The 22,808-nt window shown below is 50.5% G+C and overlaps 2 protein-coding genes across 2 annotated transcripts; one reads left to right on the top strand and one right to left on the bottom strand.

Moving 5' to 3' along the window:
- On the top strand, positions 1-1,848 carry Ftl1 (ferritin light chain 1). The gene is made up of 4 exons (NM_022500.5): positions 1-307; positions 596-742; positions 1,185-1,310; positions 1,513-1,848. Exons 1-4 carry the CDS (start codon positions 206-208, stop codon positions 1,687-1,689), a joined length of 552 nt encoding a protein of 183 aa, NP_071945.3. The 5' UTR covers positions 1-205; the 3' UTR covers positions 1,690-1,848.
- Positions 1,849-2,942: 1,094 nt separating this feature from the next.
- On the bottom strand, positions 2,943-22,790 carry Gys1 (glycogen synthase 1). Its single transcript, NM_001109615.1, has 16 exons — positions 22,458-22,790; positions 20,911-21,092; positions 19,187-19,378; positions 17,796-17,981; positions 17,433-17,577; positions 15,760-15,877; positions 15,296-15,416; positions 14,659-14,765; positions 13,628-13,687; positions 13,463-13,541; positions 10,603-10,716; positions 10,233-10,359; positions 7,540-7,635; positions 7,296-7,459; positions 4,668-4,748; positions 2,943-4,528 (listed from the first exon to the last, which is right to left on the bottom strand). Exons 1-16 carry the CDS (start codon positions 22,573-22,575, stop codon positions 4,202-4,204), a joined length of 2,217 nt encoding a protein of 738 aa, NP_001103085.1. The 5' UTR covers positions 22,576-22,790; the 3' UTR covers positions 2,943-4,201.
- Between the last annotated feature and the right edge of the window lie 18 nt (positions 22,791-22,808).

The following is a 22,808-nucleotide window of genomic DNA, read 5'->3' as shown; positions in this document are numbered from 1 at the left end:
GAGCAGCGCTTTGGAGATCCCGAGGATCTGTATCTTGCTTCAACAGTGTTTGGACGGAACAGACCCGGGGACTCCCACTTTATTCACTTCCAGCCGCCTTACAAGTCTCTCCAGTCGCAGCCTCCGGGACCATCTCCTTGCCGCCTTCGGCTCCTAGGACCAGCCAGCCCCGTCTTCGCGGTTAGCTCCATACTCCGGATCAGCCATGACCTCTCAGATTCGTCAGAATTATTCCACCGAAGTGGAAGCTGCCGTGAACCGCCTGGTCAACTTGCACCTGCGGGCCTCTTACACCTACCTCTCTCTGGTGAGTAGCTCGGGGTTGCCCTCCGAACGGTGTCCCTCACACCCACCCTCCTGCGCATGCGCGGGCCTTCTTTGTTCAGTACGGAGACGGCTCCGGCCTCTCCTCCCTCCCTTGCGCCCTTGTATACTTTTTAGTTTTGTCTGACTGGAACTCACTGAGCAGACCAGGCTGCCCTCGAAATCCTACACTCCTACTGCCTCTGCCTCTTCTTGAGTGTTGCGGTTGAAGTTTAAAGTGTTCGCCACCGCCTTCACCGTTAACCCGTATTTGTAACACTTCTTCCCGCAGGGCTTCTTTTTTGATCGGGATGACGTGGCTTTGGAAGGCGTAGGCCACTTCTTCCGCGAATTGGCCGAGGAGAAGCGCGAGGGCGCCGAGCGTCTCCTCAAGTTGCAGAACGAACGCGGGGGCCGTGCACTCTTCCAGGATGTGCAGGTAAGAGCCAGGGTCATTGGACACCACCAAGCATACGGTGAGCTTGCCATCCCATAGCTTTTACCAGGGAGAAGTTTAGGGGGTGAGGAGAGCAGGACGTTGTAGACAATAGGGTGTCACGCCAGCTTACTGCGTGTATGTAGGTAGAGCTGCCAAAAGCACCAGGATCTGGAAAAGTGCGGTAATTATTAAGGATTCAGCTGAGGATTGCTGTGGATGGGGCTGGGGAGGGGAGAGTCTTTATCCATACCTGGTGTGGGACTCACAATGTAGACCAGGTTGCCTCCTGGTTAAGAGATCCTCCTGTCTTCCCTCCCAGTCCCTCAGCGGTGGGATTAAAGACACCCCATTATTTTCCCCACTGTCCCCACTTAGCTGTGTTTTATTCCTGGCTGGGTGAAGGATGTGAGCTAGTTCTGAGGCTTGATTTTCTTGTGTACAGAAGCCATCTCAAGATGAGTGGGGTAAAACCCTGGAGGCCATGGAAGCTGCCTTGGCCCTGGAGAAGAACCTGAACCAGGCCCTCTTGGATCTGCACGCCCTGGGCTCTGCCCGCACAGACCCTCACGTAAGTACCTTGCTAATCATTTCTTCCTTTCTTTGACAAAACCTAGGCTGTCTGTTGAATTTCTACTCGCAGTAATTTAATCCCCTCCCTCCTGAGCCCTCTGACTACAGAAGCACCACACCCAGTACTTGTGGACACACCTGCCCTTGAGGGCACATTTTCTTCTAAGCCTCCCATTCACACCAGTCTCTGTCCTTTACAGCTCTGTGACTTCTTGGAAAGCCACTTCCTGGATAAGGAGGTGAAGCTCATCAAGAAGATGGGCAACCACCTGACCAACCTCCGTAGGGTGGCAGGGCCACAACCAGCGCAGACTGGCGTGGCCCAGGCATCTCTGGGCGAGTATCTCTTTGAGCGCCTCACTCTGAAGCACGACTAGGCCTCTGTGCCTTCCAAGGGGCTCCCTCCTCTGCTCTGCACCGACCGCCTCAGCACCTCCACCCGAATGAACCTCTAAAGCCACTAGGCAGCTTTGTAACCGCCCTGGAGCCTCTCCCAAGTCTTGGACCAAGTAAAAATAAAGCTTTTTGAAACAGCAGCTGGTTTTTCTGTCTGTGTGGGAGGGCTGCATGGAAAGGAGTTGGCTCTGCTGTGTTTTGTGAGAAGCCACAGTGATAATTATCTGTCCTAGGAGTCTGCTGTAGCAATTTGTCTGTCCTTGGTTTGTTACTGTGTAGAAAGTAGAAAGGCTTCAACATCCAAGTTTGGAAATGGGCTAAACATACAAACAGGCTAGGAGGAGATGGGCAACCTGAAGCCTGGGTTCTGGTGAATGCCAGTGAAGGCATGCACTGGTGGGTAGGGCAGCTATGGTCACTGGGTGCTGGGGTCCATCAAAAAGAGGATGTGAAACTTGGGACCATTGCACAAATGGGAACAAAGGGCTCAGAAACATGGGAAGTTATGGGGTGTGGGGCACTGGACAACCTTGCTGTGTCAGCTCAGACTGTTGGGTTAAAAAGAATCCAAGGGTTGTATGAAGCCTCATGATATGTAACCTTTACTCAGTATCATGTCATTGCTCTGGGTGAAGCAGTGGACAGGAAAATGACCCAATAGAACTATAGCTTTCTACTCCTTTACGAGATTGATAATGGGAGGGTCTAGGGATTAAAGCCAGAACTCAGTCATGCAGAGGTCCCAGGGTCCTGAGAACCCGCCAAAGGGATTCTGACAATGATGTTCAAAAGGAAAGCTGTTACCAAAGTCTCAGGGCTGGAACCTGATTTCTGTTAGGTTGACTCTGCTCAGGGACTCTGTTGCCTTTCACTGATTGCGTTGCCCAGAGCATCTCCCATGTCAGCCACCTCCTACCCAAGGTTACTGGAGCCAGCGTTTGCCACTTGCATCTCAAATCTAAGCAAGCAGTCAGATGGACTTTTGCTGACGGCAGCACTGTGATCTCAGAACAGTAACCCAAATCTGCACAGAAGCCCGAGCTAGAAGACTATGGAGCATGGTGAGAGTGGAACTGGAATCGGGGGAAACCTGGGGCTCCTTGTAATGCCAGCACTGAGAGGCTGAGGTAGGCCTATTATAAATTTGAACCGTCTAGAGGTAAGATCCTAATTGAAAAAACTAAAATGATCAGAGAAGGGAGCCCCACCGCATCAGCTTACATCAGTTACAGTTGGCAGTCTTAAATACAGCTGTATTTTTTCATCTCTGAACACACTCCAATCACACACCTTCTGCCCTCCCACTCCCAAATGCAATCCAAAGGCATTGGGCCAGACACAGCATGCGTGAGGAGGGGCCTGCCCATTCACTGAAGCTGGGGGCAGGACAAAGCTTGCAGGCAGAGAGGCCTCGAGGTACACGTGGGGCTTCAAGAAGCCGGTGGGCTCACTTTTGTATCAGGAAAAGAGGACCAGGGTGCAGCACAGTGACAAGACTCCTGATTTCAGTCACCAGGACCCAGGACCCAGAACCCAGTGGTTTCACAGTGGGCCAAGCAGTTGCGGGGTTGACCGACATTCTGCCCTCAATAGAGGCACTCCCTAGTGGGGACACTGGACCAAGGAAAAGATAAGTTCTGGTCCAGAATAAGGCAGAAAGGTGTCTGGTTCAACTCCACATGCTCCTTGAAGAAATGAACGGGACATGTCCAGGGAGGCCAACTTTACAGCATGTCTGGCATCTCAGACTGGGTTGAAATGGAGAACCATAGCAATCGGCTACCTTTGCTTTCGAGACAGTGTCTCATGTTGTCCCCCTTGGCCTTGAACTCGCTACGTAGCAGAGGATGACCATTAACGCCTGATCCTTATACCGCTACCTACTGAGTGCTGGGGTTACAGATGTGGATCACCACACCAGGTTTATGAGGTCGTAGAACTAGATCCAGGGATTCCAGCATTCTAGGTAAGCAACCTGCCACCTGACTACCTCGAAGCTGGTATTCGATTATGTTAATCCCTGAAATGTCCTAACTCTGAACTTGGCTGTTTCAGCTGTAGGGAAGCCACACAGAATCTAACATGAGGTGGTCCCAGGGGGGCAGGCCTGAGCATAGCATACTCTGTATGACTATAGGATCAAACGAAAGAAGCAGCAGCCTGGAAACCAATAAACCAGGTGTCCTAAAACCTCTGAAGAACAAAGGCAGATCTCTGGCCTCTGGGACCCAGTCTAAGCCCGGAGACTCCAGGTCAGTGCATAAAGAATGAGTTCTGCGATCCAAGAAAGGCACGGTGGCGTGGAGTGTGGGAACTCCAAGACTGGAGCCGGAGGGCTGGAGTGTCTGAAACAGAGGTTGGGCTATGGACCACACTGGGTAAGGGTTCCACTCAGGGTCTGGAGTGGGGTTCAGGCACCCTCCCATCTGCATAGGCCCTCTGCGAGAGGGGCACGGAACAGGCAGGGAATGGGGTTGGGATGGGGGTGGGGCCTTAGTTGCGCTCCTCGCCCAGGGAACTGGTAGGACTCAGGGGCTCAGTGGGTGTACTGAGTGAGCTGGAGGGCCCAGTGTCCACTGAGTTGCTTCTCTTGCTGCCGCCTGTGGAGGAGGAGCAGGAGGCCCGGCGTGGCCACTCGGGTGCCCGGATGTTGCGGCGGTCCTTGGCAGCCTCTTCTTCCTCATCATAACGCTCACTGTCTTCCCTCAGGGGTCCATCCCGTGGCTCTTCTTCATCCTCACTCTGGTGTGGGCTGGAGTGTCGAGACAGTGAGGGTGACGGTGGCACGGAGGCCGGCCGTGGGTAACGGTACCCCTGGGTCTGCAGACGCAGGGCAGGCACAAACCAGAATGAAGGGATACAATTTAAGTCCCTAGAGGTTCCCACTAATCATCAAACCCCAAATAACCCTGCCCCAGCCCTTCACTCCTGGTCCAGCGCCAGTCCCGGCTCTACTTACCGCATCTACCTCATGGGGCTCATAGGTGAAGTGGTCTGGAAAGGCCTTGGCCAGAGCCATGTGGCGCGCAGACATGTAGTACTGGGCAGAAAGGAGGGCAGACCACGTCAAGGACAGAGGTTACACACCCGGCTTCTGGCAGATAAATCCCAGCTACTTTTTTTTTTTTTCTGTTTGCTTTGTTTGTTTTCTTCAGAGAGTTTCTTTGTATAATAACTCTGGCTGTCCTCAAATCACAAAGATCTGACTGGCTCTGTCTTCCCAGTGCTTGGGACTTATTTAAGGCACGCACCACCAGTGTCCAGTCACGTTTTTTTCTAAACAAGAGCCACACTACCCCCACCCCCTTCACTGATGAACACTAGGCAGGGTCTCTACCACTGAATCACTTCTGTGGTAGATTGTAGTCAAGGGTCTAAAACCTAAAGGCATGCCCAGCTTCCTTGCTCCACCACTGCCCGTGGACACTCCTCTGCCCGTCACTGCTGGAGTCCCCAGCAAATCTCACTTGATAATTGCATTAGCTGACACTGGCTCTTGCTAGTCCTATAGGTAGCGTGGTTTTTCGGCCTCATCCTTCCCAGTAGCTAGATGATAGGCCTGGGCGAATAGGTACAGCTGGCCGCACCTTACCGTATTTTCTGTTTTGAGTTGGGAAAGTTACTACGTACCCCCAAGCTGGCTTTGAACTTTCAGCTCCACTGGCTACACCTTTATGCAAATGAGCACACGGGGCAAAGCTAGTTATCTCACCTATGCAAATGTCCTATGTAAATGTACACAGTCCATCTGGGCATGGGACAATCCTCTAGTCATACCTTACTACAGGGCAGGTGGATCCTCAAATCAAATACCGTATACGCAAACGAGAACTCCGACCAGATGCTATTTCTAGATTGATTATTTATTTGTTTATTGTTTTTGAGACTGGATCTCTCTCTCTGTAGCCCTGGCTGTCCGAGACCTGGCTATGTAAGAGAGGCTGGCCTTAAACTCACAGAGACCTACCTGTCTTTGCCTCCAAGTGCTTGGATTAAAGGTGGGCACTCCAACACCTGGTTCTCTTTTCATTTTTGGTGCATGTGCATGTATGTGTGTATGCATGTGCATGTATGTGTGCGTGTATGTCTCTATACAGAGGCCAGAGGGCAATTTCTGGTGTCATTTCTCAGGTGCAATTCATCCTGAGTTTTGTTTTATAAGGTTTATTTATTTATGTATGAGTATGTGTGCCCCTGTGTGGGGACCAGAAGATGGCATTCGATCTTTTACAGTTGGAATTCCAAGTGTTTCTGGGATGCCAGGTTATGTGAGTGCTGCCTGATTTCTCATCTTCATAATTACAGAGCAAGTGATCTCTCCTGTCCACCACCCCTCTTTCTTTCTTTCTTTCTTTCTTTCTTTCTTTCTTTTTTTTTAGGATTTATTTTATTTATTCCATGTATGTAACTACACTGTTGCTGTCTTCAAACATACCTGAAGGGGACATCGGATCCCATTATGGATGGTTGTGAGCCACCATGTGGTTGCTGGGAATTGAACTCAGGACCTCTGGAAGAGCAGTCAGTGCTCTTAACCGCTGAGCATCTCTCCAGCCTCCCTTTATTTCTTTTCTTGAGACAGGGTCTTGCTATGTAGACTAGGATGTCTTTGAACTTACAGTCTCTGCCTGTTAAGTGCTGGGATTAAAGGCACGTACCCCACACCTGGCCTGCACCTTGTTTTCTGAGACGGGGACTTGCCATGAAGTACCCTTTCTCTTTCTTATTTTTATTGGTTTTTTTGGGACAGGGTTTCCCTGTGTAGCCTTGTCTGTCATGGAACTCACTCTAGACCAGGCTGGCCTTGAACTCAGAGATTTGCTTCCAGAGTGCTAGGTACCACCACTGCCTGCCCCTCTCATCTCCACCTTCCAGTGCTTTAGATAAGTGTATGGTGTTTTGCCTGCATGTGCTCTATGTACCATAAGTATGTCTGGGACCCCCAGAGAAGTCAAGAGGGTGTCAAATCCACTGGGAACGGAATTACAGATGCTTGCGAGCCACCATGTGGGTGCTGGGAACTGAACCCTAGTCTTCTGGAAGAGCAGCCAGCGCTGTCTCTAGCTCTGACAACAATTTCTTTCTTTCTTTTTTGTTTGTTTGGTTTTGTGCATTGGTGTTTTGACTGCATGTATGTCTGTGTGAGAGGGTCAGATCTTGGAGTTACAGATGGTTCTGAGCTGCCATGTGGGTGCTGGGGTTTGAATCATTGAGCTGTCCCTTCAGCCTGACATCACTTCCTTAAAGAGACAGCAGCTAAGATAAGCAGGAAACCCTGACCTATCCCTAGCCTCTTTGTTTTTGTTTGCTTCCCTATGTAGTCCTGGATCTAACTTTATATCCAGGTTGCCTCTGCCTCCTGAGCTTTGGGCTTTAAGGCCTGTACCACCAGGCTATCTCCATCCTCTCTCTTTCTCTTTTGATTTTTCAAGACAGGGTTTCTCTGTGCAACAGAGCCCTAGCTGTCCTGGATTCCCTCTGTAGATCAGGCTGCCCTGGAACTCACAGAAATCCACCTGCCTTTGCCTTCTGAGTGCTGCTGGGATTAAAGAACCAGAGGAGGCCTAGTAATGGGAATCTATCATACCCGGCCTAGGTACTTCCAATCCAGCAGGTCTGACAATCGCTCTGTGCGATTCCGCTGAATGATGCGCTGTCGCCGGCTCTGCTGACAGAAGCTGTACAGGAAGGAGGTGAGTTGGGAGCATGAATCATCCAGGCTTCGGAACCTCCGATCCAGAATGTAAATGCCTAGAGGCAGGAATCGGGATTTGTTAACAACAATGTCTGAAATGTGGACCAGGACCCCCATGTTCTCCCTTTGCACTGACCGTAAGCCGAGGGATCTGCAATGTGCTCCTCCATAAAGCAGCCAAAGCCGGAGAGGTTCGTGGAGATGCTCGGGATGCCCATGACAGTGCACTCCGCTGTGGAGGGAAAGAAGGCTACTCAGTGGCCAGGCCGGAAGAGATGGTTCTCCATCGCCACCTGCTGGCAACCGAACCAACTGCACCTGGCTACAACCGCAAGGGTGCCAAGGGCCTCTCCAATTCTAGGAACCAAAGAGACTTAGAGAGTGAATCTGAGACAAATTTTTGTGATGAAGAGGATACTTATTTATGGAACACTGACCAACTCTGGCTCACGTAAATAACTTTAGTTAACCATCACGACGTTAAGATGTGTATGTGTGTGTGTGTGTGTGTGTGTGTGTGTGTGTGTGTGCGCGCGCGCGCGCGCGTGCGTGCACGTGCGTACTCTTTTTTTTTCTTTTTTCTTTTTTTCGGAGCTGGGGACCGAACCCAGGGCCTTGCGCTTCCTAGGTAAGCGCTCTACCACTGAGCTAAATCCCCAGCCCGCTTTGTTTGTTTTTAAAGATTTATTTATTTTATATATGTGAGCACACTGTCACTGTCTTCAGACACACCAGAAGAGGGCATCAGATCCCATTACAGATGGTTGTGAGCCACCATGTGGTTGCTGGGATTTGAACTCAGGACCTCTGGAGGAGCAGTCAGTGCTCTTAACTTCTGAACTATCTCATAAGCTCATATTTTTGGCTTTCTTGAGACAAGTTCTCACACCATGTAGCTATGGCTGTCCTGGAGCCGACTGTGTAGACCAGGCTGGCCTTGAATTTACAGAGATCTACTTGCCTCTGTCTCCTGAGTACAGGGATCAAAGGATGTGTTACTACACCCAGCAAATCGAGGTCCTCTAAAAGAACGGTATTCTTAGTTGCTAAGCCATCTCTCCAGCCCCTCTTTTTTTGAGACAGGATCTCATGTAGCCCAGGATGGCCCTGAACCCATATAGCCCAGGATGGCCCTGAACTTATGTAGCCTCTGTATACCATTACTTATCCTTAGAGGTGCTGATGCCAGGTGCCCCTTAGTTGGTTTGTTTTTGAGACAGGGTCTTACTGTGTAGCTTAGGCAGGCTGTGGGATGTTGACTCTCCTGCCTCAGCTTCCCCAGTGTGCTACCACACCCAGTTCATAGCTGTGCCCACTCGAGGTAAGAAAAGATGGCAGCAGTGTGTGACCCCACGGTTCAGGAAGCTAAGGCAAAGATTGCCAGGAGTTCAACCTGGACCCCAGAGGCCCCACGGCAGTTTTCTTTTTCTTTTTTTTTTTTTTCTTTCTTTTTTTCGGAACTGGGGACCGAACCCAGGGCCTTGAGGTTGCTAGGCAAGCGCTCTTCCACTGAGCCAAATCCCCAACCCCCCCATGGCAGTTTTCTAAACACAGCAAGTATTATCAACTTTTTCCCACTGAGACAGGGTTTCTCTGTGTAGCCCTGGCTGGCCTTGAACTCACTCTGTAGACCAGGCTGGCCTTGATATCACGGACCCGCCTGCCTCTGCCTCCTGAGTGCTGGAATTAAAGGCTTGTACTACCTCCACCACCTGGCTCCATTATCATCTTAACCAGAGCAAAGTGATGATTTGCAAGTGACTCTCAAGACCAGGACCTGTTGATGTCCCCTCACAGGAGTAGGGGTGTGGTGTTATGGTGGGGAGTAGTGATTGGGATGTAAAGTAAATTAATTAATTAATAAAACATATTTTAAAAAGAATGAATGAGTAAGCATAATAATGAAGTAAAAGAAAAGCGGGGGTGGGGACATTAGACACTCTCTGGAGGTTCCAGTCATCCCTTCCGACATCTCCCTCCCACATTATCCCCTCACACCAGCTCTGTAAGGAAGCCCAATGGACTTACTGTGGTGTGAATGTGAGTATGTGTGTGTGCATGCTGGAGCACAGAATTAATGAATAGGGGCTGGAGAGATGGCTCAGCAGTTAAGAGCACCAACTGCTCTTCCAGAGATCCTGAGTTCAAATCCCAGCAACCACATGGTGGCTCATAACCATCTGTAATGAGATCTGATGCCCTCTTCTGGTGTGGCTGAAGACAGCTACAGTGTACTCACGTATAGTAAATAAATAAATCTTTAGAATTGATGAATATGTCTACAATACAAGGCAAAGTAGAGGTAGGAAGGTCAAGAGTTCAAAGTCACCCTCAGATACAGTGAGCTTGAGGCCAACTTGGGGATCAGAAAATAAGCAGGCCTGAAAAAAACAAATACAAAGAGGAAATCCCCAGTTTCCCCTCAGTGAGGGAGAATCACACATAATCAATTCTAACTCAGAGCTCAGGGCTGGAGAGGAAGAAGTCGAAAGGCACTGGGGCCCAGAAGAGGAAGCTCAGTGGGTACAGGGCTTGCCTGGCATGCACAGTGATTCAGCAGCCTGGAAGGAGAAGCAAGATCAGGAGTTCAAGACCAGTCTGGGCTACAAAGCGAGTCTGAGACCACAGGTCTCTCATCAGCAAACTGGAGCCAAGGTTATCAGTGACAACGACCAGAAATGAACATCCATTTTCTAGTTCTGAGCCCCGTAGACATCTGTGTTACAAACTCGAACACGAGAACGACTACACTGAAGTGACACGTTGCAGGTTCATGCCGGAACTGGACAAGACCCCAGCAGTCTGCCAGCCCTTGCCTCCTGCACTCACCTGGTGTGTAGCCCCAGGGCTCATAGTAGGAGGGGAAGACTCCAAGGTGACAGCCACGGACGAACTCTTCATAGTCCACGGGGAGCAGAGGGCTTGTGGAAGAAAGGAATTCTGGGTGAAAAATCACCTGTAGAGAGAGGAGAAGGCCTTAGCTACTTCTAGCCACCTAGAGTAACCCAGAGAGGGTACGTTTCTATGGAACGCACAGCAGGTCGACAACAAGCTAAAGACTTAAACTTAATTCATTTGGCTTTGGAAGCCAGGGTTCTCGCTACACAGGGCTGTCAACAAACTAGGTAGATGAGAAGTGTGATTGTCCAGGGAAGATGTTTCCCCTGCCACACCCCACCAATTCCTGGACAGCCCTCACCTTCACACGGTCCGCACTACTGTTGAAAAGGCCGATTCGTCGGATGGTGGTCAAGATGGGGTCTGAAGAGTCATCCAGCATGTTGTGGGTACACACCGGTGGGAAAGACTGCCGCTGTAGAAATCAGAAGTGAGGTGGGGTTAGGGGAGGATTTACTCTTGTTCCTGGGCTGTCATGGTGCCAAGGATCTGAAGAAACTACCAACAGAGGTTAACATATTCGTGACTAGAGCTCAGCTTTTAACTATCATGAGCAAAACCAAAGCAAAACAACAACCACAAAAAATCCCCAGCTAAATTGAGGCAGAGTGCCCTTAAGGCACTCCACAGCTAACGAGGAAATGTCTGTGTTTACTTATGCAGTCTTGTCTGTCAGTAAAGACTCAAGGAAGGTCACCAACATGGAAGCCTCCACGTGACTTCTTTGCCGTCCTGCTGATGTAACCTCCTCGTAACATAAACCAGAATGCAGCAGAATGCTGGCTCTGCTCCTCCCTCTCCCCGCCCCAGGAAAAAAAAATGCTCTAAAGAATTGTAAGCACACTGGAGAGATGGCTCAGCGGTTAAGAGCACTGACTGCTCTTCCAGAGGTCCTGAGTTCAAATCCCAGCAACCACATGGTGGCTCACAACCATCTGCAATGGGATCTGATGCCCTCTTCTGGTGTGTCTGAAGTCAGTGACAGTGTGCTTATATACATTAAGTAAATAAATAAATCTTTGGGGTTGGGGATATAGCTCAGTGGTAGAGCGCGTGCTAGCAACCGCAAGGCCCTGGGTTCGGTCCCCAGCTCCAAAAAAAAAAAAAAAAAAAAAAAAGAATTGTAAATACCCCAGCCAAGTGGAGAGCTATGCCCATTTGATAGCAAACTACAAGGACAGCTGGGAGTTGTAGTTTTCTTTTCTTTTTTTTTTTTTTTTTGGTTCTTTTTTTTCGGAGCTGGGGACCGAACCCAGGGCCTTGCGCTTCCTAGGTAAGTGTTCTACCACTGAGCTAAATCCCCAGCCCCGAGTTGTAGTTTTCTTATGAGGATTCATACCTTACCATCACTACCATCACTATCACTGCCACCACCCCACCCCACCCCCACAGGGAAGGGAAGCACAATGCCATAAGTCACAGCTACAATGCAAAGATAGGCTGACCGACAATCCCAGCCCTCTCTTTTATGACAATCTCTTTACAACTTTCCATCATCATGTCATTAAAAGGGCCCACTCCTTGTTGGTATATGAGGGTGAAAACCACAACTCCCAACAGCCCCAGGAGGCTTCTTCATGGATAAAGCCAGCTTCGTAACTTCAAAAATATTTTGTCCAAAGGAACATTCTACCTCATTAGTGCATGTTAGCTGTCTAGATTCTAAAACTCAGCCTCATCAATGCCAACCATAGGCACCAGTCCCTTGACCTACAGGGAATAAATGAACTCTAACTCCCAAAAGCCTCAGGGGCAAAGGAAGTCTGTCAATATAACACAAAACGTCCCAGGAGCTGATGGGAATTGTAGTTCTCATTTTGGGAGCCACATCTTCCTAATGTTCCCTGTCCTTTTAATTCCAACCTCAGGAATCAGAGGGTTCTGTGGGAGGTAAGACACTGCTGTGGAGCTGGGCTTGGTCGTGCGTGCCTTAATCCCAGGACTGGGGAAGCAGAGGTGGGTAGATCTCCGTTTGAGACTTGCTCTACAGAGCGAGTTCTAGGACAGCGAATAGTGGCTCTCGAGTATTCCGGTGCTCTTCAGGAAATAGCAGGAAATTGGCTTTCGTGGATCCTATCTCCTAAAGGCCCTTTAAACTACCATTTTCACCATGCCCTGGGGCAGCAGGAACAGAAGCTGTCACCTGGGAGGCTTCTGAACCTCGGGTGCACTAAAGAGACGGTAACAACCTTCTGTAGGGCTGGCTGAGTGTGGAGATGCTGGAATATGACAGGTCTAGAGTCTAATTAGACTTTATCTCATGAAAATAAAGGTAGGTGGGGTAGCACACATCCCAGCACTCCACTCCCAAGGCAGAGACAGGCGGATCTGAGTTCAAGGTCAACCTGGTCTACAGAGAGAGTTTCAGGAGAGCCAGGGCTGCACTGAGAAACCCAGTCTTCAAAAACAAAACAAACAACAACACACGGCCACCACCAACAAAAGCTTATCTTGGTCTAATTCAGCACCCTTCCACGCCTTGCTACCTGCCTCTGATCTAATAAGGGCTGTGACTTAAAACCTTTTGGGGTGCAGGAACTTAACAAAACCCTAGTTTTCACCAAGACTAGAAATGCGCCCAGACAGTATTTTTGACCTAGAGCTGAGATGTCCCCCTTTCCTGTACCCCTTCTTACCCTGATGTCTCCAGCAGGGTATCCTTTTAAATTATTTACTCACTTCACATCCCAATGTCAGCCCCCTTCTCCTCCCACCATGCCTCCCTCCCTCCCCATCCCCTTTCCTCTGAGAAGGGGAACCCCCCTCCCCTCCAGCAATGTATTTTAAAAAGGAGCCTTCATTCATTACTTTCTTTTTTTTTTTTTCGGAGCTGGGGACAGAACCCAGGGCCTTGTGCTTCCTAGGCAAGCGCTCTACCACTGAGCTAAATCCCTAACCCCCCCATTCATTACTTTCTTTGTTCTGTTATCATGAAAAGCCTGTTACCATCTTTGCTTAGGTCATACTTGGCTCCAGAATAAACCTTCTTACCCTTTTTGATGTGGTGGGTGTGTTTTACCATTGACATTTCTCTGGATTTCAGAACTGGACCCTCTCTAAAGGGCCACCGAAGAGAACTGAACTCCCAGAAGCCTTTGCAACAAGAGGCCTCAGCAAATGCCAGGACTGCTCGGCACTCTGCTTAGGGGTGAAGACCATACCTGAGTCGCAAAGATGGCTCTCTTCATCATAGTGAAGTCCTCCTTGTCCAGCATCTTGTTCATGTCGGGGAGGCTACCCCTGCAAGGGGACGGGCAGGCATTTTAGAATGAAGTGACAGGACCGGTCAGGGGAACCATGGGAGCAGAGTCAGGGCTGGCACTCACACTAATAGGGATTCGTAGAGCTTCCTCCCAAATTTCTCCTTGACTGTATTGGCTGTGTCCCTGGAATGGAGAGGAACAATATCACATCACCAGCCACCGTGTGCTGTCAGGCTTTGTGGGCAGCAGAGAAACCGAGGTCTGGGCTCAGAATCCATGCCCCGGGGGACCGCAAACGGGAGGTGTGGGGTCTGCTTGTGTTCCTTGAGGTGTGTGGCTGCCCTAGGTGGCCTTTCCTCTCCAACTTCAGTGACTCACCTACAGGATGAGTGTAAAAATAGAGTCAACCTCAGGAGGCTGCAGAGAGGCGTCTGAGAGGTCAGGGAAAGCCCAGCACACAGAGAGCCTTCCAGAAATGTCAGCTATTGTTAGGATGAGTCTTGGACACAGCGCTCATAGGCCCTGTCTTATCAACAGGAGGACTAATATTCTGAGAAGAACATCCTGGCACACAAGCTCAGAAAGACTGCCACCCTACTGTCTCATGACTTATGATCCTACCAGGGACACGCTGACCCAACCACACTGGTCTCTTCTCTCTCTCTAAACTGTCTCCATCCACGTCCCGTGAACCTGGCCTCAGTATGCTGTTCACTATGACCTTGAACTTCTGACCCTCCCGCCTCCACTCCCCAAGTATTGGGATTAGAGAAATAGACACCACACCCAGTCTATGTCTCAGTGCTCTCCCCCATTTCTTGAACACGTATATCTGCAGTTCCCAGGGCTTAGAGCAGTGCCTGCCTTGTGGTAGATACTCAGAGACTAGAGAGCAATGATCAGGTAGGTTCCAGGGAGAAGGAAATAGACTCCGTGAGGAAGTGGTGGTTCAGCTAAATAACAAGGGGTCAGGACAGAAACCTCGCTATGTGATATCTGCCCTGGTCACGTGCTCACACTGGTGTAGCCAGGCCACATGCTCTAAGTGAGGAGTTCACTAGGAATCCTGATCTTGTCAGAGATAGCCAGAGAGAGATAAGCCCATGGACGCAGCAGGTATGGGGCTCAGGGGGTTCTGGCTGAGGAACGCTGACCATAGCTGTTTGCGCACGGCTTGGCCCTTCAGGGTTTCCACGTTGAAGTTGTTGGTCCGAGCCGGCATGATGAAGAATGCCACAACAGTTTGCTCGCTGCCATTCACCTGGGGGCGGGGATGAGAGGGACGTCAGAATGCTGGACACTCAGTCATTGCTGCTAAGAATTATGGGACTTCTGATTTTTTTTCTCATAATATTATGGGAGATTACAGTCAAAGTCTCCTACATAGGTAGGTGTTTTACCACTGAGCCACACTCCTTCCCCCTCACTGGGCAATTCTAGGCAGGGGATCTACCACTGAGCCCTTCTATACAAGTGCACTACCACTGAACCATGCCCCCCAGACTGGTTTTTATTGTGACACAGCATCTCAGAATTGTCCAGACTGACCTTGAGCTCATTCTATAGACAAAAGCTGACCTTGACTTTTTGATCCTTCTGCTTCAGTCTCCCAGGTGCTGGGATGACAGGCACAGGCCACCAGATCTCACTTCTGATCTCTCTGGGAATCTATGCTCTACTCCCACCCAAGGGTTTCCACAAGCACCTCTCGGGTCTCTGTTCTCCCCAGCCAGGCGACCATTTCCCCCTCCAGCTCCCCTCTCACTGTTCCACCGGCCGACCAGGCCTTACTCTGAGCAGGTAGTTGAGCCGGGCCAATGCCTCCAGGAATATATCAGCTCCCTTGTTGGAAAACTCATAGCGTCCAGCGATAAAGAAATACAAAGTCTTGTCTAGGTTGAAGTCCAGGTGCCTAAGGAGCCACAGGAGAGCGTGAGTCCCAGGCTCCTAACTCAGAACCCACGGGGCCCAAGGACGTTTTTACAACGCGCAGGTATCAGAGGGATACAAGCAAGCGTAGGATTTTCTTCTTGGATGGCTATTTACCCTAGTTCCCATCCCATCCCATTATATCAAGAAATAATGGAGACCATAACTGTCTAGAACCAAAGGACCAAGGAATCCAAACCTCACCCTCTCCCCTGAGACTCAGGAGTCTTCTCTCCTCAGAGCTTGGGGTCCTGACCATAGCCCTCCTCCTCAGACCCAGGAGTCTCACCCCCTGTCCTCCTCTCTTAGCCATCTGGCTCACGTACCCATAAAAATGGCCACGCACAAACTCCTGGATTCGTGCTTTGCTCTGAGCGTGAAGGTTCTGGAATTCGTGCATAGCAGAGAACTTCTTCACATTTAGTCCATTGGGGGTCACAATATCTAGGATTGGGGAGAAGGGCCCATGCTTCATTTCTTTATTGCGATCAATGTTGTTGGCACAAAAGGGGAGGTGACTTTCCTTTCACAATGTCACAGCTTTGATGGCCCTTTAGTGAACTCAGCTCCATGGAGACTGATTCAACGCCGCTACTTGACCCTCTTACTCTTTTTATTTTATGTTTTAGATTTTTTTCTTGCATTTTATGCGTATAGTGGTTCTGCCTGCGTGTATGTCTGTGTACCATATGTGTGCCTGTTGCCTGTGGAGGCCAGAAGAGGTGGTCAGGTCGCCTGGTATCAGTATGATAGATGGAATATATATGCTACCATGTAAGCTGCGGTGTGGGCTCTGGAGACTGCACCTGGGTTCTCCAGAAAAGCAACCAGTGTTCATACACTCAGACATGCACACACACATGTACACACACACACACACACACACACACACACACACAGTACACACACAGGGAGAAATGGTTGAGTCCCTAAAAGAGGCATGAAGACAACTGCATTGTGAACCAAGTGTAACAGGGCATGTTTATCAAGGCTACCGCAGAGCTACATAGTAAGACCCTGGCTGGGAGAGGGGGGCATATCTTGGGAGAAGCGGAGCAGGGGTATTTTCAGTTCCTGTGTCAGAATGGGAGAAGGACGGATGGAAAACTACACTTCCCAGAGTTCCTGAGTAGATCAGATCCCCACAGCACTGTCCACCTGTAAGAGCTGCGGTATGGAGAGCTATGCTTATGAAAATAGAAGCCTCTATAAAGAATGTTTTATAACAACAGAAGATCCAAGATCAGACCCAGCACATTCAATAAAAGCTGGCCATGGTTAAATGTGCCTGGAACCCCAGTGTGGGGGTGGGGGAAGACAGGTGGGTCCTGGGAACTTACACGGCCTCACCAAAATAGTGAACTTCAGGTTCAATGGAGACTCTGTTGGGGCTGGAGAAATGGCTCCGCAATCAAATGAGCTTACTGCTCTCTTGTAGCGTGCAGCTGGGGTGGCTAACAGTGCTTGCAACTGTAGCTGAAGATTAGGATCCAAGGCCTCCTCTGCCCTCTGAGAACACGCATGCGCACACACACACACACACACACACACACACACACACACACACACACACACACACTTATAACAGGTTAACAAAAAATTACAACCCTCATCGGGACCTAGGGCCAAGACTTAGGAGCACATGGGGTAGGATAGGCAAACCTAGTTTCAAGTTTACTTTATTTAAAAATAAAGCCACAATATTTGCATTCCTTTCAGCAGATCAGCATATATATTAGCTATTCATAAAATCAGAATGAATAAAACTATAGCTTTTATTATCCATCCTCCCCGATACGGAGTCAGCCAGCTTCATTTCCGAGTTACCATCTCAACCCAGGACTTACGGGAGTTGCTGTTCTATTCTCTGGGGTAAAATGATATTGGGGGTCCCCAGCTCCGAAAAAAAAAAGTAAAGAAAAAAAATGATATTGGGTATCGAACGTGGCATAGAGCCTCTTACCTCAGCCACATGTAGGGACCACAGCTCATACCCTACCTGGTTTCCTCTTGAGGAGGTGTTGAGCCTCAATCGCGGTGATCTGGGACACTGTAGTGAAGACATGGGCACAGTGGGCTGCTGCCCGCTCCATGCAGTACCGGTGATAGATCTGCCTCTCGCCTGCTTCCTTGTCTACATTGAACTGGGTAGGAAGGGAGCAAAGTCAGTGTTAAGAGGACCAGGGTAAGAATAGGGACTGAACTAGTGTCTTAGGGAGGTTGGAATTGGGTCTGAAGGAGGAGGGCCAGGGTCTGCCCCTATGTCTGATGGTGGAAGGGCAGGGAGCCTGAACTCTTAGCATGATTCCCTGACAGGGTTTTGGGCTGTCCCACAACACAGTCTCCTACACTCTCAGCTCACATTCTCCAGGTTGTTGTAGAAGTCCACGGCACCAGCACATAGGTAGCGACCCAGCAGCGTGGCGTGAGTGGTGAAGATGGTTGCCACCGGCAAACGCCGGGCTCGGCACAGACACAGACCAACGCCTGCCAACCATTCATGGAAGTGGGCGACCACATATGGCTTCTCTTCATTCTGGGCCAGGAACTATGGGGAAACAGGGTCAGGGTCAGTGTTTGCACACGGCACAAAAGGAACCAGCAGCAATCCCATCTTGGACAAGAAAGCAGGAGAGAGGTAAGCACGCCATTACGCAGAGCAGGCAGTGTTCCCACAAAGGGCTAAAACCAGCTGACCTCATCCCCAGAGGTTGATGGGAATTTTTTTTGTTTTTGTTTTGGTTTGTTTTTTGAGAATGCCTGAATTCTGGAAAAGTTGAACTAGAAGGAACAACACCCCAAGTCCTGGTCGCAATTCCAGGGACTTGGTCTTTTATTCTTTTTCTTTTGGTTTTTCAAGACAGAATTTCTCTGTGGAACAGCTCCAGATGTCCTGGACCTGACTTCGTAGACCAGGCTGGCCTTGAACTCAGGGACCTGCTTGTTTCTGCCTCCCGAGATTAAAGGTACATGCCATGTCCGGGCTGAGACTCAGCATGTCAATCAGTGGAGTAGAATTTTTATGGACAAAACACAGGACCAAAACTCCCAGATTTCTTTCAATCGAGCAGCTCCTATTTGTCCTAAGGCATTCCAATTAAGTTTCCTAAAACTTCTTTTTTTTTTTTTTCTTCTTTTCTTTTTTCTTTTTTTCGGAGCTGGGGACCGAACCCAGGGCCTTGCGCTTTCTAGGCAAGCACTCTACCACTGAGCTAAATCCCCAACCCCCTAAAACTTCTTTTTAAAAATTCTAGAATGTGTTTGGGGTGGGGAAAGCCGAGATTCCTGGTTCTCAAGATTGGTAAACGGGGCTGGGGATTTAGCTCAGCGGTAGAGCGCTTACCTAGGAAGCCCAAGGCCCTAGGTTCGGTCCCCAGCTCCGGGAAAAAAAAAAAAAAAGATTGGTAAGTATCAAAAGTCTCCCCAAGTGCTTAACGGTAATGGATATTAAACTAGAGCGCAACTCCCAGAATTCCCCGGGACCTAGCCCTCTACTGACCCGGCTCCCTGGAGACAATGAATGCCACAATGTGTTTACACCTGGACGATTAGGATAAATGAACTTGAGTCAAGTTGGCACGTCTGGTCTCTGAGAAAAGAAGCTAGACTCCTTTCAGAGTTGATCCTTGGATTAAAAGAGTGTACAATTCCCAGAATTCCTGGGGGAAGCCCACCCTCTGGCCCAAGGGGTGAGGATGATTAGAGTTTCAAGTCTGGGTAGAAAGGCGAGGTGGGGTCTGTAGTAGGGCCTACCTCACCCAGGAACCAGGTGGTGAGGAAACCAAACAGGACGGCATCATTGGCCTCACGGTCGTACCAGGGTACCCCGATGTTGCAGGTGTCCCAAAGTTCACCCTTCCAGCGCTCCAGGGCCCAGGCTGAGGCCCCTACATCCAGGAGCACCACTAGGGGTCCCCCCTCGATCAGCCAACGCCCAAAATACACCTGAGGGAGAGGCAAAGGGAGGCTCAGAAGACCTCGCCGGCATTCCTCACAGTCTTCTTTCCCCAGCCTGGTAACTGAGCTCACCCGGTTCGCGTTTCCCTCACCCACTGCCTCATCTGTGGCCTTCTGTAACTCCGCCTACTACCTTTCTCCTCGCCCCAGCGGCTGTCACGTGTCTATCAGCCAGGACTGCACCTTCCAACCCATTGCAACGTTCCTAAAACTCGATGTTCTATTTCGGTCCCCATTAGCCATTTTCCTCCTGAGACCACAGGTATGGCTCCAGGCCATTGATCTAACTCTGTCCCAACCTGGCTTCGTCCTGCCAGAGCCTCACTGGGGTGCCCCTCCCCCTCCCAGCTGTTGTCTGCCCTTTTGCTGGGAGGGGGTCTATTATTAGGAACAGCTGCCCTGGGGGAGGGATGTGGCCACTCTGGGGTCCCGTAGGGACATGGTCTGGCCTGACTGGATGCTGGAGCCCACCCCAAACATAGGCTGTGAGTAGGCGGAGCCTCTGCACTCATCTTCCCACGCACTCTTCGGGCTTCCTCAGTCTCGCTTTCCCTCTCTTCTGGCTTTCCCCCTTGTAGTTCTTTCTTTTGGGAGGTAGGGGTGGGGGGTTCTTTGTGTAACCTTGACTGTCCTGAAACTCACTCTGTAGTTTTTCAAATTCAGAGATCCACCTGCCTCTGCCTCTTGAGTGCTGGGACCATCAGGCTTCTCTTTGTGGTTCTTAGCATGAAACCTACAGACCACGCTAGGCAGGGGCTCTACCACTGAGCTATAACCCCAGACCCCCATTGAGGGATTAGGCAAGGACTTTCCTACTAGGCCACACCCCTAGTCCCTCATTGAGGGTTCAAGGCAGGGACTTGACCACTGAGCCACACACCCTGCCCCTCACTGGGGGATTCTAGGTAGGAGCTCCACCACTGAGCCACGCCCCTTCCTCTTTGGTTCATGGATCTGCTCCTCTCAGACTCTTTCCGTGTTTCTCCTCTCTTCATCTCTTCCATCTTTTTGCCTGTCTCTATTTTTTTTTTCCCTTTTCTTTTTTTTCGGAGCTGGGGACCGAACCCAGGGCCTTGCGCTTGCTAGGCAAGTGCTCTACCACTGAGCTAAATCCCCAACCCCTTGCCTGTCTATATTTTAAATTTATTTTGAGATAGTGTCTTCTTGTAGTCCAGACTGGCCTAGAACACACAGAAATCCTCCTGCTTAGGCCCCCCTTAGTGCTGATGCACATGACATCTAGCTCTGGCTGTCCTTCTGCCTTGCTCCAGCTTGTTTCTACCCTCTGGGTCTGAGAATCTCAGCTGAGATCCATCTCCATCCATCTGGCCTTTCGGACGTCCGGTACCCACTGGCCTACTTCTCCAGATCCTATCCTGTCTACCGCTTTCTTCCCTAATTGGCTGGGAAAGCGCCTACCCATAGCTGTCTATGCCTCCTGCTTCCATTCCACCTTCTCTTGGCCTGTGGCTAGGCTCCTGCTGGCAGTTCTCACACCCCTGGGTAGGGTTGTGTCCCACCTTACAGCCCTTGCTGTTCATGGAATCCAGAGTCCTCTTCAGTTCAGGAGTTGGGGGCTCCAGGAGCTCCACCTGCGTCCTCACACCCTGCTCCGTGTATGGTCCCACCAGATAGTAGTTGTCACCCCATTCATCCCCGGTCACCTTCGCCTTCGTCTGCAGCACAGTGTAGATGCCACCCACTGTGGGCCAAAGTGCAAAAGGACAGACAACCCCACCGTTGGTCCATAGCTTTGAGACCCGGTGAGTAACAAGAAGTGTGTGGGTAGCGTTGGGGTAGAAGATGGGCTGCAACCCATGCTTGGGAATCAGAGAGGGCAGGGGCTGGAGGCTAGGGTCATGGAGAAGTAAACCGAGGATAGCCCTCTTGGGTTTATGGAGAAAGGGGACTGAGATCGGGATGCTGAGAGAGGAGCAGGCTCCAGTTAGACTCCTGGTCACGGGACAGGAAGCCCTCCAAGTCTTAGGAGCTGGAAGTACCCAGGCTCTAAAGGTCCCAGCTTTCAGATGCACTGGGAAGAATGGTGCATGGCCCCATCTGCTACCCTCAGTTACCTAAGCAAAGCTGGACTTAATAGTCCTCATCTTCAGGAGCCCTAACGATGCTCTCCCAGGGCTGGGACACAGGCATGCTGGGCACTGCTCCTCCCGTGACCCTACCTCAGATTTAGAAATCTGGGTCCTCAGCTTCCTCACCTGAAACCAGGACCCTGGCAGCACACAGCATTGAGTCTGCCATCCCTCAACATATTGAGAGAGAGAGACCCCGTCTCTTTCTCCCCCAAGATCCAGAAAAGGAAACATTCAGATCCACAAGGCCCAGCTCCTGGGGATTCCAGCCCGGCCTTCTCATGAGCAAGAAGCTAGTGGTCTTAGACACCCATACATATGACTCTAGGCTGTGGGTGGGTTCCTCCCATCCTAGGGCCCAGTCCCAGACCAACTTAGGACTTCCAGTTTTCTCAATTCTCAGGGAGGCACCTCTCCACATAGGAGGCCATGGCTTAGGCCTTGGGCTTCTTCAAACTCAGCATTCAAGTTCCCAACTCTTTCCCACTTTGGATCTAAGAATTTGAGTTTCCAGACCCCTCTCAGCTTTACACTGGGTCAGGTATGCCACGCTTCCTGGAAAATCCATTAATCTCAACTTTTAGGAGCACTCCTACTTCACAGTCCGATCATCTGGACCACAGACCCAAAATCTCCAGTGCCCCTGGGCTTAGACGCATTAATTCCTTCCCCTTTTAGATCCCAGGTCTCCCGGCCCTCGAAAACCTCCCTCCAAGACCCAGGAATTTTTCTGAGTGCCCTCTTCCCTAGTTTGCAGAACCTGAAGCCTCCTTCCATCTTAAGAGTAGTCTCTTGTCCCTTCCCCCCCAGGGCCTAGGACGCCTACTCCAGCCCCTCCACAAGGACACAGAAGTCACAGGCGCTTTTCCCAGGACCCAAGAGTCCTCCACGTAGCTCTGTCCCCGTCCGAATCGGAGTTTCGGGCCCCCATCCTCGTCTTCCCTCCTTGGTCAAGGGACCGACGCTGATGTTCTCACCCTTGTTGGCCACCTCCCAGGCCACCTCGAAAAGCACTGCGTTCTCCGGGTCGAATTCATCCTCCCAGTCTTCCAATCCTGGAAGCGAGGACATAGAGAGACTGCGGCTGAGAGGCATGGCTACTGCGGGCAGGGGACTTCGAGCACCAAAAATGGAAACCCGAGAGGTCGGCTGGGAATGCACCAGACTTGGTGACCGGTCGGGTTAACGGGTGTCCTACGGGAAGCTTGCAAGGCGCTCTGCTTCCTATTGCACGACCGCACCCCCGCCCCAGAGCACTCCGACTCAGGTAGGGTGAGCGGCGACACTGAATCGGGAGGGCAGCTGCAGTGAAGCCTCGTGGCCGCCAG

Source organism: Rattus norvegicus, chromosome 1 (assembly GCF_036323735.1).
Source record: "Rattus norvegicus strain BN/NHsdMcwi chromosome 1, GRCr8, whole genome shotgun sequence".
Lineage (NCBI taxonomy): Eukaryota > Metazoa > Chordata > Mammalia > Rodentia > Muridae > Rattus > Rattus norvegicus.
Note: the sequence above shows the minus strand (reverse complement) of the source record. Positions and strands in the feature narration are given on the sequence as shown.

What these genes read in the sequence shown, in the direction of transcription:
- Ftl1 (NM_022500.5), top strand. Translation starts at nt 206, where the DNA reads ATGACCTCTCAGATTCGTCAGAATTATTCCACCGAAGTGGAAGCTGCC. An exon ending in CTTACACCTACCTCTCTCTG is followed by an intron (nt 308 to 595) that starts GTGAGTAGCTCG and finishes TTCTTCCCGCAG; the next exon opens with GGCTTCTTTTTTGATCGGGA. An exon ending in CTGCCCGCACAGACCCTCAC is followed by an intron (nt 1,311 to 1,512) that starts GTAAGTACCTTG and finishes TGTCCTTTACAG; the next exon opens with CTCTGTGACTTCTTGGAAAG.
- Gys1 (NM_001109615.1), bottom strand. Translation starts at nt 22,575, where the DNA reads ATGCCTCTCAGCCGCAGTCTCTCTATGTCCTCGCTTCCAGGATTGGAA. An exon ending in GAGCCATCTTTGCGACTCAG is followed by an intron (nt 10,717 to 13,462) that starts GTATGGTCTTCA and finishes TGATTTCTACAG; the next exon opens with CGGCAGTCTTTCCCACCGGT. An exon ending in TGCAGATCCCTCGGCTTACG is followed by an intron (nt 7,460 to 7,539) that starts GTCAGTGCAAAG and finishes TCCTGCCTCTAG; the next exon opens with GCATTTACATTCTGGATCGG.